At 42.6% G+C, this 19484-nt stretch overlaps 1 protein-coding gene across 3 annotated transcripts in view; it reads right to left on the bottom strand.

The window, feature by feature from the left end:
• Positions 1-6511: 6511 nt before the first annotated feature.
• RAD54B (RAD54 homolog B) overlaps positions 6512-19484 on the bottom strand; it is a 129045-nt gene continuing 116072 nt past the window's right edge. For all 3 annotated transcript variants that reach the window (XM_038388936.2, XM_043507610.1, XM_038388938.2), the window contains 5 exons: positions 16438-16613; positions 14120-14381; positions 12571-12637; positions 11514-11714; positions 6512-7765 (listed from right to left, as the gene is read on the bottom strand). In XM_038388936.2, coding sequence (XP_038244864.1) covers positions 7545-7765; positions 11514-11714; positions 12571-12637; positions 14120-14381; positions 16438-16613 — 927 coding nt within the window. In that variant the 3' untranslated portion in view covers positions 6512-7544. The remainder of the gene's footprint in view (positions 7766-11513; positions 11715-12570; positions 12638-14119; positions 14382-16437; positions 16614-19484) is intronic.

The following is a 19484-nucleotide window of genomic DNA, read 5'->3' as shown; positions in this document are numbered from 1 at the left end:
AGTCTGCATGGCAGGTTGAAACCAGGAGGGTGATTTGTTGGGTCAGTGATAATGTGCTTGTTTGAGATGGATGATCTAGATCTAGAGTAGCAGATCTAGACACACTTTTATTTCCTGGCCAGATCCAGAGACATGAGGTGGTCATGCATGGGCCATAGTGGTTTTCATCATTCAGGTGTTGATGGGGAATGATGTCAATAATCTGCCAGATGGGAAGTTCTGGGTAGTCATGGCTGCATTGCTGTTCTTGGGCTATGGCTATATCGTGACAGGTAGCTGGCGGTTCAATGTTTGCTAATACAGAAAGCCATGACAGAGGTGTTGAGTTTAAAGTTCCCATGAAAATTTGCAATTCAGCTGCCTATCCACAAGTTGGGTATGGCAGCTTCTTGTCCACACCAGTGCACAGTGCACAGTACACTGCAACTGAGTACACCAACGGCCGATGTTTCTAGCACCGGGGCAGTAGATCCACAGTTTGTTTCGGCTAACTTTTGGACAATATTGATGCAAGTCTTTGCTTTGAAGGCTACTTCCTTGAGGTGGTCATGAAAGGTGAGTGTACAGTCAAGAACGATACCAAGGTATGGTGCTTTGGGTCATAACACACAGTTTCACCACAAAACTCAACACTGAAAAGTTTTATGCACTTCTGTTATCAAGGTGGAAAGTGGAGACTACCGATTTGCCCGGTTTTGGTCTCAGCCACCACTTTTGGAAGTGCTCCAAAAGGTCAGAAGTAAGGGTCACATCAAGGCCTTTAAAGCGATGGGCTTGAGTTGTGAGTGCCAAATCATCAGCATATGCAAACTTCTGTGCTATGGCTTCAGGCCTGGTGGCAGCCTGGCAGGAGCAGTAGATGTACTGCCGCTGTCAGCCACCCACTTGCTGTACTCTGCGATTGCAGAGGAGAGTTACAGAGTGTATATGTTGAAATGCCAATAGGTCGGCCCTGGCCCCTGCACACATAGAGAGGCCATCACGGTGGCTAGATGGTGATCCAAAAACGGGGCTGGCCAGATGCTGGAGGAGTGGGCCTGTGAAAGGTGGAAGCGTGACAAATAGATGTGGTCCAACCAGCAGCGGTGCAACTGATGGGCCTCCACCCGGACAAAGGTGAACGTCAAGACGTCGTCCGGGTGGTGGTCGCACCAGACATCCACCAAGGAGTGATGATTGACAACCTCCCGGAGGACATCCTCGGCGGCTGGGCACTGCTCGGTCCCGCTCCTCAAGGGTGGTGTTAAAGTCCCAGCCCTGGACCAGGCACTAGGTGGGCAGCAACATGGACACTGTAACGTTTCCTGCAGCCCGCCTTCAGGCTATAGGGAACATGAGGCTTAGTGTGACTTCACAGCCTTCTCCCCCTACTCCTGGTCCTGCCTTTTTCTGAATGCCTCATGTGTCCTAAGGAGGTTTTGTGGGAAGCGGGGATGTGGATGACTGGTCTGGAGGAGGAATATGCCATCTAGTCATTTCATTCCCTCTCCCTCTCCCCCATCCCATGGCTCCACTATGGCTTTGATCCAAGGATTTTCTGCCCTCTACAGCACACAGTAGTGGGAGCATTTGGGTCAAAATTAGAGACAAGCCATGAAAACTGTGTTACAATTTACTTAGCGGAGCTAAGTTTCAAGGATCGTTTTTGCAGCTGTGCTGAAAGTGGCTTTGCCCCATTCCCACTAGCATTAAATCCATGTTCAGGGGGACAACTGTTGGCAGCAATTACTGACTGCATGTCCAAGGGATTCACTGTCTCTTGCAACCCAATCTGCACACAAGCCCCATTGGCAGAGGTTGCTCAAGGGCTACATTGAACCAATACAACCGTGCTGAATGCTGGGTCGGTTAGAGATCATGTGCCACTGTGGGGTACTAGTGGATTGAGAAAACCCCTGCAAGCTGATTTCTCTGGGAAGAGCCCAGTATCTGTCTCTCTGAGAGCACCCAGATGACTGGGTCAATGCAATTGCCATTTGGGAGGAGGAAGCACATCTTTTCCCTGCTCTCAGCCAGCCAGCAGGAGCTGCTGTGCCTGAACATGGCTGAAGAACTGAAACAAATTAGGGTATAAACTGTGAACTATTGATAAATGGTTGGTACAAATCCAAATACCTGTGTGTGTAAATTGCTGTTCAGGCTGGAACCTTTGGCAGTCAGCAAACCCATGAAAGAGAAGCAGACATAATTGAGGAATAAAACTAGTTATGAAAATGTGCTTGTTGCTGAACTAGAAACTACAGCTCTGTAGGGAATTCCCCCGGCTTTCAGGTAACCTCCCAGGGCAAAAAACCACTAGGGAATCTTCTTAGAGAAGCCCAAGGTTCCAGACAGCTAAAACAGAGAGATTAGTAGAACTATGACCTAACTGGACCTTAGATTATCAATTTTGTTATTGCAAGAGAGATTCATGGTTCCACTGCTTTGTCTGTTGTGTCAATGCTTATGAGAATTATTTCCCACTGGATTCTTACTTTCAGGACTTAGCACCAGACCCTGGTTCCTGCTCTGGCAACACAAAGCAGCTGGATTCCCAAGTGGGTATAGAGTAAAGGGAGCTTCCTTCCTGCCCACTACAGGGAAATGTCTGGAGAGCACTGCAGTATGGGAAGCCTCAGCATACCCCTTTGAACCATGACCAGCCCATATTTTTTTGGAGCAGCCCTGAGGAAATCTGAATTATACACGCTGCCATGTGAAGGCTTTTGAAGTCTGGTTAAATCCTAAAGGCTTGTGTGCAATCATTTTTGCATTGAATCTTGACTACAATGAGAAACAGTACAATGAGCTGCTGCTGACACTATCAGGTCACCCTAGCAAAAGAGGTTCTCTTTTAGCCTTTGGAGAGTCTTGTCTGGTAAGAAAACATGCATACATTTGCAGGTGATACCAAAGTAGGAGGGGTTTCAAGCACTTTGGAGGACAGGAGTAGAATTCAAAATGGTCTTGACAAACTGGAGAAATGGTCAGAAATATACAGGGTGAAATTCAATAAGGACAAATACAAAGTATGACACTTAGAAAGGAATAATCAACTGCACAACTACAAAATAGGAAATGACTGCCTAGATAGGAGTACTGCAGAAAAGGATCTGGGGATTTTAGTGGATCGCAAACTAAATACGAGTCAACAATGTAATACTGTTGCAAAAATAAATAAAAAGCAAACATCATTCTGGGATGTATTAGCATGAGTGTTGTAAGCAAGACGTGAGATGTAATTCTTCCACTCTACCTAGTACTAAGGCCTCAGCTGGAGTACTGTGTCCAGTTCTGGGCACCACACTGCAGGAAAAATAGACTAATTGGAGAAAGTACAGAGGAGAGCAACAGATGTGACTTAAGGTCTGGAAAACATGACCTAAAAGGAAAGATTGAAAAAACTGGGTATGTTTAGTTTTAATAAGACTGAGGGGAGGGACATAACTGTCTTCAAGCACGTAAAAGATTGTTACAAGGAGGGTGATATATTGTTCTCCTTAACCCCTGAGACAGGACAAGCAGCAATGGCTTAAATTGCATCAAGGACAGTTTGGGTTGGACATTCAGAAAAACCAACCATCAGGACAGTTAAGCACTGGAACCAATTACCTAGAGAAGTTTTAGAATCTCCATCAGGTATGGTCTAGATCAGCATTTCTCAAACAAACACACAGACAAATAAAACCACAACCATCCATTCCTACACATATACATTTCTCATACTTCCTCCAGAGGTAAAGGCACATTTGCCATCAGAACTGTAGCCATAGAAGAGTGGGAAGAGAATCTTTGTGTCAAGCAGTAGAGTATCTTATCTGCTTTATAGCAAGCATTTTGCTTGCAGCTGTACCACCCCATTCTGTGATCTCACCAAATCAAACAAGCTACAAGAGGTAGGTCTTCAGAGACCAGCAAGTAAATCACAAGTGATGCAAGGAATGACGCCGATAAATCCCTCTGAAGTCAGTAGTGAATCAATGTCCCAACATGGCATTAGGGGTTCTATGCTATTGAAGACACCACCATTCAGATGGCTCCTAACCTGGTAATTGGTTTTCTGCATGTCAGTACAGTAATTTGTAACTGAAGAGGTCATCTACCCATTCTTTTAACAGACATACAGTTCCAATAGCCAATCACAAGGTAGGAAAATTGCTGCACCTTCTGCTGTTTTGCTACTGCTGTGACTTCAAGGTGACTCCTAGTCTAGTTAAACCAAAACTCAGACCTATTCAAATAAAATGAACAGATTAAAAAAAATAGTTTATATATTTGACAGAAAGGAACTAACCAACCGACTTGTAGGCAAGTTAGTTTTTATCCCAGTGTACTGACAGCTATGGCCAATTCAAAAGGGATGTAAAAGTGGAGAATGAGAAGTATATGTTGGCAAGGTGGTGTGAGTCAAACTAAACAAATATAGAGGGAGAAAAGGGAGAATTTAAGTTGCTGGGTTAGATATGGTGAAGGGGCTAGAAGAAGGTGAAAGTTGCAGAAACTATTAACAGGCAAATGTTTACTTCAAATTAGGTTTGATGTGGATTGAAAATCAGGTGAAAGGCCATAACCAAAGGGTAATGACACTGACCAATCTATCTAACTGGAGAGGTTTTTGATGGGTATCACTGGGATTGCCCTAATAGTCAGTTGCCTTGCATGGTGATAGATTTCAGAGTGGTAGCCGTGTTAGTCTGTATCAGCAAAAACAACTAAGGTGCCCCAAGGGCTCCTTGTTGTTTTTGCTAATAGTCAGTGTTATTGATTTAGGGCCTGAATCTGCAATGCTTACTCAGCTACTTATTAATACAGCTAGTTCCTTTAAATTGGAGAATTGCATTCTACGCTGTAAGCCCTTCCAGTTCTTCTCAGGGTCTGCCCATTGCCTATAAGGGGCCTATCATAGTTTTGGTGATATGTAAATACTAACATACAACTGTTTTTAAAAATACCCCTGTATTAAGTTTATCCCTCAGTAACAGAACCTCTTTAAGGTAGAGCAGTTGTTTCCTCTTGTTACTTTGTACAGCCTCCCAGATTGTCACACCACAACATATCAGTTATTTAAATTGCATATGAACAGAAACAAACACAGTTTACATCAAATGTTCATTCCATGGAAAGCACATGAATGAACGACTCTCCTTCCACATGCATTTGGCCTGCAAAAACTGAAATCTCACTTGCAAATTCCTGATGATAACCAGGACAACTGGCAAAGATTGTTTGAATTTGGCATTTTAGAAACTCCTGAGTTTTAGTCTGCTCGGCCAGCAGCAGTATTAACTGAATAGAAACATAAGAAATTTTTACTTGGACAGTCAATTTATGAATGAACAATGAGGTAGTTCATGTGTATGTGTGGGAGACAACACTGCCATCACCTGAATTAAAGAAGATGTGAACCAGGGTGAGTAAAGCTGGAATCAGGAAAACCAGTCACTTGGAGCTGTGGTTAATGGAGACAAACAATTTTTGTAATAAAACAAACATGTGCCCCCCTAAAATCAGGGTAATCCCCAATCCAAAACATGGTGCATTTGAGTCTCTTTAGCAATATGTACTGTACCAGGAATAATAGGGTAGATTCTCTTCTGCATCCAAGCCCTGTTTGTCTAGGGTAGGTGTGGCATGGGGCCTGTCACGTCTTGCTGATTCTGTGGCACACTTTGCCCTGCTGTGACAGAGCAGCAGTGTGGCTGATTTAATCTATGGTAGTGGAGTTTGGGGTCTAAGGTACAGATACTCAAAGTTATTTAGGCTCCTAACTTCCAGCCTAAATATCTTTTGAGGATCTTGGCCCAAGACACCATATGCCATCTGAGGATTGGTGTAAAGGAGAAGAGTTCCCCTACATGCTTACACACCAGAACAGAAAGTGGTAGGTGCAGAAACCGGCTCTCCTGCTTTATCCCACCCCCAAACAGGGGAACTCTCAGGTGGCATATAGCTGAGCTGGAATTCTAGCCAGAAGTGGCCTAGACTGTTACTGAGAATCTGGGTGCATATTAACCAAAATAAACTGATCATGCGGAAGAATAAAAGGTTTTGACCATAGAGAATTTGCACTAGGTTATTTCATTCTGATCCTCAACGGAGGACACAGACTCACACACCAACAGAACTTCTCTTTTTAAAGTGTTTATATTTTAGTGCCCCCCTCAACCTCCCACTTCTCTCCCCTACTTAGACTATCCAAAATCATTGCATTTAGAAAGTTCAGTGCTTTCTTTGTTCCTGTCATTAATTCTCTGCACTTAAATACCATGACAGGTGCATCAAAAATAGATTCACAGTGGAGTCAGTGGGAACCAGGGCAATGGGAGCCCTAAATGTTGTGAACAACTAAAATGGAGGACAAATCAATTACAGTTATTTCCTGCAGGTTGGGCTTTATAGTGGACACTCCAGAAACCAAACGTAGTTACCAACTATTCTGTCTTTATACAGCATGTAACATACTGATCAATGATTAGGGCCCCTCAGCACTACCACAATACAAATAAATAAATACCAATGAATTCCGAATTAGAATTTTAATTTTATTAAAAGTGATTTCACTTTCTATACACTTCTAGTATTCCTGGAAATAACGCCACATTTTTGTTCACAAGATTCCATTTTTCACATTTGTGAATAAAATATTCTTAGAGAGAGGAATTGCATAGCTGAGATACCACAAAAGGTACTTTTAAAGCTATAATTGCTATTTCAGATTCTTATGCCTGATCACATAAAGAAACAAATTATCATCCTAATATTATACTGCAATTATATTGTATGCAATGCTTTGAGATTCAGAAAAATATGTTCACGATATCTATTTAGATAGAAAACACATGCACCTGCATTGAGTATAGCTGGGAATCACAGAATGTTAATTTCCCCAACTAAATGCACCGTGCACTGCTGTTTCTCATAAAAGATGGTCAAGCACAATTAAGTTGTGGTCTCAGAATCTGGGTCTGATGGACCACTATGCTATTCTAGTTTTATGCTGGGGTAACTCCATTGAAACCATGAGTTATATTGGGGTAAAGCTGGAGTAACGTAGTGGTGAATCAGACCCATTATCTTTACAGGTGCAGAGACAAATCCAGTCAGAGATTTGTAAACATCACATATATACTATAGCCTAATGTGCCCTCTAACATCCAGCTAAGTTGTCATCTCTGTATTTATTATTATTATTATTATTATTAATGTATTATTAACATTGAAAGAAAATGTCAGATAGTTTGGGCCTAACTAGGAGGTTGTGTAAAATAGTTTAACCACTACTAATTATTATACCAAGCCAGCAGATGTGTTGAAAAGCAAATTAAATATTTAAAATTCTTTCAGTTATAACTATTTACTAATAAGGTACTTTTAATCTGATGGTCTCTCTCTAACTTTACAAAAAACATCAACAGCTGTACATTTACACAGAAACCTCCTCGTAAAAACAAGGCCTAAACTGAGTTTTGGCAGCAACATAAAGGCAACCGCATACTTTACTTTTCTTAGAAGACTAGCACCAGTGAGTACAAGGCACATCATGTAGATGGAAAAATAATTTAGTTTTATGTGGTGGGAGTAGCCTGATTGGTTACATTCTGGAAAATAAAAGAAATACTCGTCTTTATTCTTTCAAGGAAGGGATCAGCAAGAGTCTGGTGCTGCCCCGAAAAGTGTTTCCATTGCATCAGCTGTGACATAGAAAGAGGTTTCTTTGAATCAGCCTTCTCATGATGTTGTCCAAGCTGGCAACCTCTATACACAGAGAGCTTTTCTGAAGAAGGATCTGAAAAGTGATAAAGTGAAACAGAGATTGAGAACTAGCAAGAAAATTCTCAGTCTGGATCAGTATTGTATTTTCCAGAAAAGCAAGCGCAACCTTCTATAACAATACAAGCCACACACACACAAAAACGTAAATTACTTGTTAATTTCATTTCTCAAAAATCCCCCTCTGCCAGCCCAGAGTATGAGTCCTGGTACAAGTAGATGGAATGGAAAGTTTATCATCTGATCATTTCCTTTCTGCGAGCAGTATCTCCTGCAATTCTGTGACACATGGGCTATTCCCCTCTTCTCTGCAGTTCTGGAAGTGGTTCAGTGCAGCCTGTGCTGGTACTACCCCCTTTTCTGGCTTCCTGCCAGGAGTCATTCCAGAGCTGTGGAGAACATCTTAGAATAGGAGTAACAATAACCTGAATCCCAGCCAGTGAACTATGTACAGTGGGCTACTTGGCCCACAAACTGTAGATATAGAAATTAAATGTTGTTCTTTGGTTAATAAAGCCAGACAGGATAGGAAGAATTGTGGGAGATGCTGCTAGCAGGAAGAAAATTACTGCTAAGAAATTTTCCATTCTGCAGCTCAGCATCTCCTACAATTCTGTGATATAGAGGAAGTAGCGAGCAGTGAACATTCCCGTCCTCTTCAATTCCCAGACATGCCCCAAACCAGCCTGCCCTTCCTCCTCCAACCAGCCTGTCCTGCCCATCCTCCGAGGCCCCGCCCCCCACTCACTATATCCCGACTCCCTTTCTTGCTCTCCCTGCCCTCACTCACTCGCTCATTTTCATCAGGCTCGGCCAGGGGGTTGGGATGTGTAGGGGGGTGAGGGCTCCGGCTGGGGATGTGGGCTCTGGTGTGGGGCCAGGGATGAGGGATTTGGGGGGCAGGAGTGGGCTTCAGACTGGGGGGGTTCAGAGAGTGAGAGGGGGCTCTGGACTGGGGCAGGGGTTAGGGTGCAGGGGGGATGTTGAGGGATCCAGCTGGGGATGCAGACTCTGGGGTAGAGCTGGGGCTGTGGGGTTTGGGGTGTAGGAAGGTGTTCCAGGCTGGAACAGAGGGGTTCTGGATGGAGGGAAGGGGAGGGCTCTGGCTGTGGGTGTAGCCTCTGGGGTGGGGCTGGGGATGAGGGGTTTGGGGTGCAGGAAGGTGCTCCAGGCTGGGACTGAGGAGTTTTGAAGGCCGGAGGGGGATCAGGGCTGGGGCTGGGGCAGGGGGGGAGATGAGGGCTCTGGCTGGCAGTGAGGGCTCTGGGGTGGGGCTGGGGATAAGGTGATTGGGGTGCAGAGGATGCTATGGGCTGGGACTGAGGGGTTTGGAGAGTGGGACAGGGCTCAGGGCTCAGGCAAGGGGTTGGGGTGTGTGGGGCATTGAAGGCTCTGCGGTGGGGCTGGGGGGTTTGGGTGCAGAAGGGCGGGAGGGGGATCAGGGCAGGGGCAGGCGGTCAGGGCATGGGAGGGGGTCAGGAGTGCAGGCTCTAGGTGGCGCTTATCTCAAGCAACTCCCAGAAGCAGCAGCATGTCCCCCCTCTGGCTCCTATGCAGAGACGAAGCAGGCGGCTCTGCACACTGCCCTGTCCACAGACGCTGCCCCCGCAGCTTCCATTGGCTGCTGTTCCCAGCCAATGAGAGCTGCAGAGCTGGTGCTTGGGGCGGGGGCAGTGTGCGGATCCCCCTGGCTGCCCCTATGCATAGGAGCTGGAGGAGGGACATGCTGCTGTTTCTGGGAGCCTGCCTTGGCTCTGCTGCACTGCCGACTGGACTTTTAACGGCCCCGTCGGTGGTGCTGACCAGAGCTGCCAGGGTTCCTTTTCTACCAGGCATTCTGGTCAAAAACTGGACACGTGGCAATCCTATCTTCCTCACAGCAGCCTGCCCCTCCTCTTCCCCTCTAGGTACCCACCACGATCCTGCCTCTCCTCTTCCAGGCACCCCGCAACCAGCCTGCCCCTCCTCTTCCTCTCCCAGGCACCCCTCTCCACCAGCCTGACACACAGCCCTTGGCTCATGAACCCCTACACCCACCCATCCCAGTAACCTCTGACCAGCATCCACCTTTAGTATTTCTGTAATGGTATTTTTTGGCTCTTGCATCTTACTCTAAGTGTGTGGCTGCTTATATGCTTACCCTTGTCAGACTATTCTCTTTCATCCCTGGGATGGGAAAAAACTGGCAGAACTCTATATGAGAAGCATAATGCAAACAGCTTGCACTCTCTGACATCTCCATAACTACTTGGACAAAATCAGGGTGTGTGTGCAATTTTTTTCCCTCTGAGAAGGTCTACAATACTCCTATAACTGTAGCTCTTGATCAAGTCACTATCAGGATACTAGATAAAAAACAGACCCTGCGCGAGTGCCCATAGAAAACATTGAGCTGGATCCTATAGGTATATTTTATCAGCTCACATGAGCTCCATTTCCCCCTCAAGAACTGAAGCTCCAGCTTTTCAGCCATGAAAAGAACACAAAGGCAATGAAATCAGTGGATTCCTTGTCAAAGTGCTTTAACCAAAAGTAAAGTAAAAAAACAAAAAAAACCTCTTCACTATAAAAGCACCCTATCTTAACTATACAACCTCTGCCAGACTTTAAGTGAGAAGGGGAGGAGAGGAGAAATGAGCAACACTCTAATCTATCTGCTGGAAACATATAAACAACCAAACAGGGACAACCCCTTTTTTAATTGCTTAATTTCCTGTTTGCATCTGCTGGTAAGAAAACACGCATTTAGATGGCAGGCTTAGGAGGATTTTAGAAGAATAATTCTCACTACCTGCATTTTTACTTAGTGCTGTTAAAATTCAATTTAAAAATGTAGATATTTCTTTGGGTCTCATTACTATGATAGCAGAGTGTGTCTATTTAGAAGAGATCAGCATTTGCACCATTATCACACTAGTAGCGCTATTATAGATGAGCATCTCATGCCCATCAGAAGAAGGGAACTTATTGGGGCAACAGATGCACCTGTTTCTTAGATGCTGGGTCTGTCATAAAGGTTAGATCTGATGGAGAGCTACTTTAATGAAAACAAGATTAAGACATTTAAAAAAATATGAAAAAAAAATCCTATCCCTAATTTAAATTAGCTATATGCAAAAAGATATTAAACACCACACCACAAAGAAAGAGTGGAAAGGGAGGTATTAGGAACACTAGGGGAGATGGCACTACTTATATCCTTGGCATAGGGCAGGCAGAAGCTAGGGGGTCTTTTTGCACCTTTCTGCTGACTGTTCTAATCACTCTTTTCCAGTTTTAGACAGTAACCTTGCCACAAATGATTATCTGTACTTTGGGCACTACTACACCTTTGGCCAGATCCTCAACTGATGTAAGCTGGTATAGTCCCAGTCAAATCAATAGTGCTACAGTGATTTACACCAATTGATAATCTAGTCCCTTGTTTGTATCATCTAATCATTCTTGCTCTTAATACTTTCTTCCTCTGAGTTTCATAAATTATCTTGCCTGATTATAACCATTGCACTAGTCCAATTTGCCCTGATTGGTTTAGGTATTTAAGAGGCTGTTAAAAGTAGAGGTCATTAGTTCAAGGAATGAATCTTTTCTCATCATCAGCTGATGAAAAGGTCTTGTGGATTTGAAAATAAAATCAGGCATAAGGCAATATCATGAAGACCCAATAAAGAATTTCATTACTTTAATCCTCTTGTAGTGGGTGTCACTGGAAATGGATGTACCAACCCTGTAAGTGCCGAAGAGATAAAGAACAGAAAGCTCACTTTGATGGTCTTTCTTTCCCATACAGTTGCACTCAAGCAGGTCATGGGTAACACAGCTGGAATCTTCATGTAGTATAAAGAGATTTTTAAGTTCTTCAATGGAAAAATGGATGTGTTCAGATGTCTTGGAAAGGTCTACAACTGCCCCAGAAAGGCCTTGCTTGCTGATCTGTCTCTGATAGATCTTTTCTTCTATTGAGCCTGCATTGAAAAACAACAGACATAAGATTAATTTTAGACCGTATTTCTAAAGGTAGATTTCAGTTACCTGATAATTGCATAATTGGAAATGTTGGAGTATTACCTTCAGTTACTAAAAGAATAATCAGAGCAAAGCATAAGAACACAAGAATGGCCATACTGAATCAGACCAAAAGTCCATCCAGCCCAGTAGCCTGTATCAACAATGGCCAATGCCAGGTGCCCCAAAGGGTGTGAACCTAACAGGTAATGATCAAGTGATCTCACTCTTGCCATCCATCTCCACCCAGAGGCCAGGGACACTATTCCTTACCCATCCTGGCTAATAGCCATTAATGGATTTAACCACCATGAATTTATCCAGTTCTCCTTTAAACCCGGTTATAGTACTAGCCTTCACAACCTCCTCAGGCAAGGAGTTCCAAAGGTTGACTGTGCGCTGTGTGAAGAAGAACCTCCTTTTATTTGTTTTAAACCTGCTGCCCATTAATTTCATTTGGTGGCCCCTAGTTCTTATATTATGGGAACAAGTAAATAGCTTTTCCTTATTCACTTTCTCCACACCACTCATGATTTTATATACCTCTATCATATCCCCCCCTTAGTCTCCTCTTTTCCAAGCTGAAAAGTCCTAGCCTCTTTAATCTCTCCTCATATGGGACCCGTTCCAAACCCCTAATCATTTTAGTTGCCCTTCTCTGAACCTTTTCTAATGCCAGTATAAGCAAAGCAAAGCAAAGCCATATTTTATATTTATGCGATTTCCAAAAGTGTCCCACCCTCTTCTTATACTTGCCAAGATTTGCCTCCCTCCAGCCTATGTTAGAGTAGCATTTACATTTATAATATTTCTGACCTGTAGTTAGCAGTCTGTAAATATGCACAGTGTGTTTCTGACCATCTCTCCACACCCTGGCCATTGCCTAAAGAAGATAAAAAGGTAATGATGTTATTTGAAATCTCATTACACAAAGAACATTAGCTAAAACGTTTATTCTTTTCTAATCAAGTTCTTAGCACTTACTAGCTCCTTAAAGGGACACTGTCAAAATAAAATTTTCCAAAAAATTGTCTTTATCTGTATTACTATTAAATCTTAGGTTATTAAATCTGAAATATTTTTAAAATCGAATTTGCTTCTACCATTTACTCTCTGCCTCTCACCTTGCCTAGATTACCACATGAAATTTCATTTCTGCTAGCCCAAGTTTCACTTGTGGTTTTCAGGTATTAGCATGACTCTATTGGATTTAGGTTTCTAACACTGCACAGGAGTTTAAGTTCCTCCCCCCAATACTTTTTTTCAATATTTATAAAAACAGTGAAAAACATCCATTTTGGTTGGGTTTGGAAAATCAGTTTTTGCACAAAACCTTTAAATCTTAAAAAATTACTTGATAGTGTCCACTTAAGTGAATTTTTGGCAACAATTTAAGGGTTACAGGTACATATTCAGCATATGTGCACAAAGCACAAGTTTCAATATTTAGCAAGCTGTAATATTTGTGGCTGATTTTACTAGACTGTGTTTCAAGCAATACGACAAGTGACCACATGATGGTGCTGATGAAGATCAGGAACAAGAGCAAACCTCTGAGTTCCATGCAAGTGATAGGCAATTAGCATTACTGTACAATCCAAGGCGATTTATTGAAATTGTAAGAAATTTTTTTTAAAGACATTTAAAATTTGTTTAAAAAAAAGTTTTATCCAAGCACTCTTATGCCAGATAAAACAATACCTACAGAGCTACCACAATCATTACAAGAATAGCAGTAACTATTTTTCTCTTGTAACATCTGCTGCCATTTGATTTTGTCCCTTTCTTCATGCTACTCAGGACCCCTCCCCTTAGCTCAGATGTAGCTGAGTTCCCTCTTCACCAGCACACACCACTCAGAATGATCAGTTTTAATTTCATTTTCTTTTGGGAAACATAAGACAGACATGATGGCCATTCTACTAGAAAATCAAAGTCAACAGAAGACTGGGCCTTATGAGAAACCCATCCAGGGAGACCAGAGATTTATTCCCCTACACTTTATGCTCCTTGTTTATCCCAATCAGCTGTTCTAATTTAATTTTACCCTGAATATTCAAACTAGAGACAAGTATCTCCTGGCTGAATGTCACAATACAAAAAGAGACCCAACAGCTGATCGATATGGATAAAGTTGCATGGAAATCCTTCAGATGTGTTTCCGATATGGAGACAAAGCTAATTTAAACAATCTGCCATTTTTTTTCCTTCCCCACATAATTACACTTGTCTAGATGCAGGCTGAGCAATATTCAATAATGGACCAGTGAGAGATTTAAGGTCTGACATTTTAAATCTATCTCCTCATCAATTAAAACCCCATTTGGTCCACATCCCATCCCTGATACTCATAACTTTATCAAACCTGAATATCTGTGGCTGGATTCCAGTCAATGTCATATAAAATTAAATGAGATGCTCCAACAAGGTTCAGACCTACACCGCCAGCCTTCGAACTCAGCAAAAAGATAAACGCTGAACGGAATTTATTATTAAAACTATCCACAATCTGTTGCCTCTGGGAGACAGGAGTGTGTCCATCGAGTCTTGTATAAGAGTATCCATAATGTTGGCACATCTCTTGCAAAATATTCAATGTCTGTGTATAATTAGATACCAACACAATTCTGCCAATCAGAGAAACAAAGAACTTGTTATGTTGTGCATAAGTAGTTAAATCTAATGAAGCATTATATTTATTTATTGTAGACAACTGAAGAAATCAAATCACAACTCAGACAAAAATTGCACATCAGCCTGATTTTACTCACCTCTCTTTAAAAATGAAATATTTGACATTGCAAATAAAGACATGTCATACCTACTGTGAAGCATTCAAATAAATTATTAAAGTTATTTTTTCAACAGGATTTTGCTTAATGTACAAACAGGACCAAGCACAGAGATTAGATTATAAAATTTCTACTTTACACAAACTAAGTCTTGTAAGAGGAACTATATGCACCTGTATGTGGCTCCACTTAAAAAAAAAGCTACTGTGAACATCACCACACAATTTGAGAGATTTCTGAGTAGGAGAATTACAGATGGGCTAAATAGGGGCATTTATCTGAAGAAAATTCCTCCTCCCCAAGATGGGGTTTGGATAAAATGGGATGAGGAATAAAGGAGGGCAAATGACTTTGTAAATATTACAGATATTTCTGGTAAACTGGTCTCCTAGTCTTTTGAGCTATTGATCTCCCACTACATTGATGTTTTATCTGATACACTTATTCCATAATAGGGTGACCAAATGTCCCATTTTTATAGGGACAGTTCTGTTTTTTGGGGCTTTTTCTTATATAGGCACCTATCATCTCCCACCCCCGTCCCGTTTTTTCATAGTTGCTATCTGGTCACCCTACTCCAGAATCACTTGGTTTCAGAGATTTGCAATTAATCTCTGGGGAAGATTGTACTAAATGAGGAAGGGGGAAGAGGTCTAACTGAAGCAGTAAGACTTGTCACAAAGTAATGCCTCAGCACAAGCTGTAAATCAGTGGGTTTCAAACTTTTTAGGCTGCGTACCCCTTTCCAAATAATGTAGTCTACCATGTACCCGTCTGAGACAGACGGAGGCAACATGGGGGGGGCATGCGGGGGCAGATTACATATTATACATGCCCCCCAGATTTCTGCCTTCCATTTAGCAACAGCTTTTAAAGGTTTTCAAACTGGGGTGCACGCCCCACTAGGGCGGCATAGAAGAACATTCAGAGGGGGAGGCGGCAAGGCCAGATGGCTTGGGCCAGCCCCACATGGTGGGGCTCAGGGAGGGAGAGCCATCTCAATCCCCTGACTCACCTCAGCAGGCCACCCAGCCTGTCAGGGTTGTGGGGGGGCACACAATCAAAAATTATAACTCAAAGTAGGGGCTCAGCTCAAAAAATTGGGAAAAAAACAGTGTGTGGAGGTGGTGCTTCCTCCCCATCCCCTGCTGCATGGGGCTGATGCGCAAGCTGCCTGACATCCCCGCTTGCCCCACTGAATGTTCCTTTGTGCCCCCCTATGGGGGCATGCCCCACAGTTTGAAAACCTCTGCTGTCAATTAACAGTAGGAAAAGACAGCAGCTCCCTTTGTACTGACACACTGGGGAGTGCTTCTTCCTGACATTCTCTTTTGAAAAGGAACTTATAGACAGCTAATGTCTCCTAAAATGGAGTAAAAGGAAATCCCTGAATGATAGCTAGTCATAAACATGACTATACAGGAGAGAGCCCACAGTCTAGTAATTAAATAATATTTTATTGAACAGTTTAAAATACTGAGCACATTAACTGATTGCCCCAAGGGACACAAAGTGCTGGAAAGTCTATGCAAGTAACAGGCAGTATGTCACAGAATGGTAGTTTCAGTGTGAGACATCTGCTTAGTTGGTAGAACTCAGCATGAAAAAGAAAACAACCAGATATCTGTCCAGAAATAACAAAACCAGAAACTTGGACAAGCGTCCACCAGCTGTAATTCCTACGTTAATAATTTTAACAAGAGGCAAAGCTGTAGAGTAGAATACATGTACGTATGAATAAGCATGCTTGGTAGCTGCGCGGAGTGGCAGATCCCTAAGGGTAAATATTTTGGCATCATGTTTGTGTGAAAACATCAAGTGGGAAAATCAAAGGGATCATCTAAATTCAAAAGTAGCTAATATGTCTCTCATACCTTTCTTTCTCTCTCACCTTTCAGAAGGGCTGAGTTCACAGATCGCTGCCAACAGCTTTGCCAGGACCTGTAATTTTCCTGAGTCAGTTTCAGTGAAAGTGGTGGAGGTATAAACTTGTGGGAAAATATCTCTTAAACCTTCATAAAGATTGGATTCCTCACATTCATCACAAGTTGGATTACATTCTTTTTCCTATTAAAAAAGATTAATCTGTGGTAGCTGCATGACTTTTTGAAAAGGTTCTTAAAAAAAAAAGAAGCTTGTCAATATTTTCATTATGATTACAGAAAGCATCAGAGAAAGACAAGATCAAGAACCAGCACACAGATTTTAATGAACAAACAAGTCATCTGGCTGATAACCTCTCATCATTGGCTATACTGCAATTGTTACAAACCATTGTTATAATAAAATTAAACTTGATTCTATACCCTATAGACTAACGTCTCATCTACAACTGGATAGAAGATGGGGGAAGAAAATAGTATTGCTCACTCCTGCTTCTCTGATTTAAAAGAAGTAGTTACATGACATCAGAAACAAATGAGAGGTAAACTCATGCTTTGTTTGCTCCTGCTTCATTCTGTGCCAGCTTATTACAGAGCTTTACAGCATTTATTTTTGAGAAAACTGCTCTCTTCCCAACCAGAGATTAGGAACCGAGAGGATGAAGAGAAGCTATCAAAGGTATAATGGATCCAGAATGAAGGGGTAGAGGAAAAATGGTAAAATCACTTAGCTGCAGTCTAACAATAGCTATATCAGTGTAATAAAAATAACAGCAATAAAACCAACTTGTGTTTATATATCTATCTCCATCCCACCAATTTCTAAGAAGTTAAGCTTTCATGTTAAAAAAAAAAAGTTTCTAGCATTTACAGTTGTGAAGCAAATTTACTGAACGAACATAGTATTCTCTCCGAGTCACAGATACAGATTGAAACAACAACTCTTGCACTCTTGCAATAGGTTTACACTTCTTCCATTCATCTCAATTAATGGTGACTCCAAAGAAGAGGTGCCCAAACTGTGGGGCATACCCCACTCTGCTAGGGGGGTGTAGAGGAAAGTCTGGGGGGGATGAGGCAGGGCCTGGGCCAGCCCCCATGGGGGACAGGGAGGGAGCACCACCCAGCCCCTCCCCACCCCCATCTCTGCTCTGGTCGTGCCCCCAGCCGCATCCCCAGCTCCCAGCCTCAGCCTGGCTCCGCTCCCAGCCCTGACCCTTACCGCAGCCTGGCTGCAGCTCCACCCCTGCCCCCATCCCCAGCCTCAGCCCCTGGCCCCGTTCCCAGCCCCAGATCCACCCCCAGCCTTGGCCCCCTTATCCCTGTCCCTGCCCCCCCTTACCCCAAGCCATGGCCACACTCCCTGCCCTGGTGTGGGGACGGAGGGGGAGGAATAGATGGAGTAAGAGGGGCACGGCCTTCAAAGGTTGGGTCCTGCTGCTCTAAAGGCTATGGATGTTAATTTTAATGTCAATCTAATTATACCTTTTGCAGCTGACATTTTAGTAAGATAACTGAGGGAATCATAGAAATGTAGGGCTGAAAGTTACCTCCAGAGCTCAGCTAGTTCATCCCTGACAGGTGTTTGTCTAAGCTGTTTTTAGAAACCAATGACAGGGATTCCACAACCTTCCTTGGAAGCCTATTCCAGTGCTTTACTATGCTTATAGTTAGAAAGGTTTTCCTAATATCTAACCTAAATCTCCCTTGCTGCAGATTAAGCCCATTACTTCTTGTCCTACCATCTGCGGACAAGGCAAACAGTTGAACACCATCTTCTATAATAGCCTTTGAAGGCTATCAGGTTCCCCCTCAGTCTACTTTTCTCAAGACTAAACAGGCCCAGTATTTTTAACCTTTCCTATATGTCAGGTTTTCCTGAACGTTTATTGCCCTCCAATTTATCCACATTAAGAAAAATGTGTGGTGTCCAAAACTGAACACAGTAGTCCAGCTGAGGCCTCACTAGTATTGAATAAAGCTGGAAAACTATTTCCAACATCTTACTTACAAGACTCCTGCTAATACACCCCAGAATGATACTAGCATTTTTTTTGCAACTGCATCACATTGTCAACTCATATTCAATTTGTGATCCACTATAACCCCCAGATCCTTTTCAGCTGTTCTATCATCTTTTTGCGGATACAGACTAACACGGCTGCTACTCTGAAACCTATCATCTACCCAGTTATTCCCCATTTTGTAGTTGTACAATTGATTTTTCCTTTCTAAGTGAAGTACTTTCTACTTTTCTTTATTCAATTTCATCTTGTTGATTTCAGACTATTTCTCCAATTTATCAAAGTCATTTTCAGTTCTCCAAAGTACTTGGAGGTGTCATCTACAAATTTTATAAGCATATTCTCCACTTCATTAGCCAAGTCATTATTGAAAATGTTGAAACGTATCAGACCCAGGACAGAGCTCTGAGGCACCCCATATATATGTGCTCCCACTTTGACAGTGAATCAAAGATAACTGCTCTGAGTACAGTCTTTCAACCAGTTTTGCAGCCAATTTAATACAGAACACATTTCCCTAGTTTGCTTATGAGAATGTAATGTAGGACTGTGTCAAAAGCCTTACTAAAAACAAGATATACCTATTGCTTGCCCCCATCAACTAGGCCAATAACACTATCAAAGAAGAAATTAGGTTGATTTGGTATGATATGTTCTTGACAAATCCATGTTGGCTATTACTTATTATCCTATTATCCTTTAGTAGCAGTACATCCTTCCCATACCAATGATGGTGCACAGGGTGGAATATAGTCTCTTCTATTCCTCTCTGTCATTTGCTGCTGCTTTCATTTGCACTATGGCATTGAGATCTACTATTCTGTGCTTCCTGCAAAGAGTTCTTCATAAAGTTTTTATTGGGCACCATTTTTCTCTCACACCAGTTGGCTTCCGCTGGACAGCTTCATGTGGGATTCTTTGTGTTGGCACCTGGAGTATATGCCCCAAATATGCCCAGCGTTTCCTTCTGATCCTGGGGGAAAGGAGCTGCTGGTTGGTGATTTCTCAGATCTCTTTGTTGGTAATAGTCT

This window comes from Dermochelys coriacea, chromosome 2 (genome assembly GCF_009764565.3).
Source record: "Dermochelys coriacea isolate rDerCor1 chromosome 2, rDerCor1.pri.v4, whole genome shotgun sequence".
NCBI classification, from domain to species: Eukaryota; Metazoa; Chordata; order Testudines; family Dermochelyidae; genus Dermochelys; species Dermochelys coriacea.
This window is presented reverse-complemented; position numbering and strand designations above follow the sequence as displayed.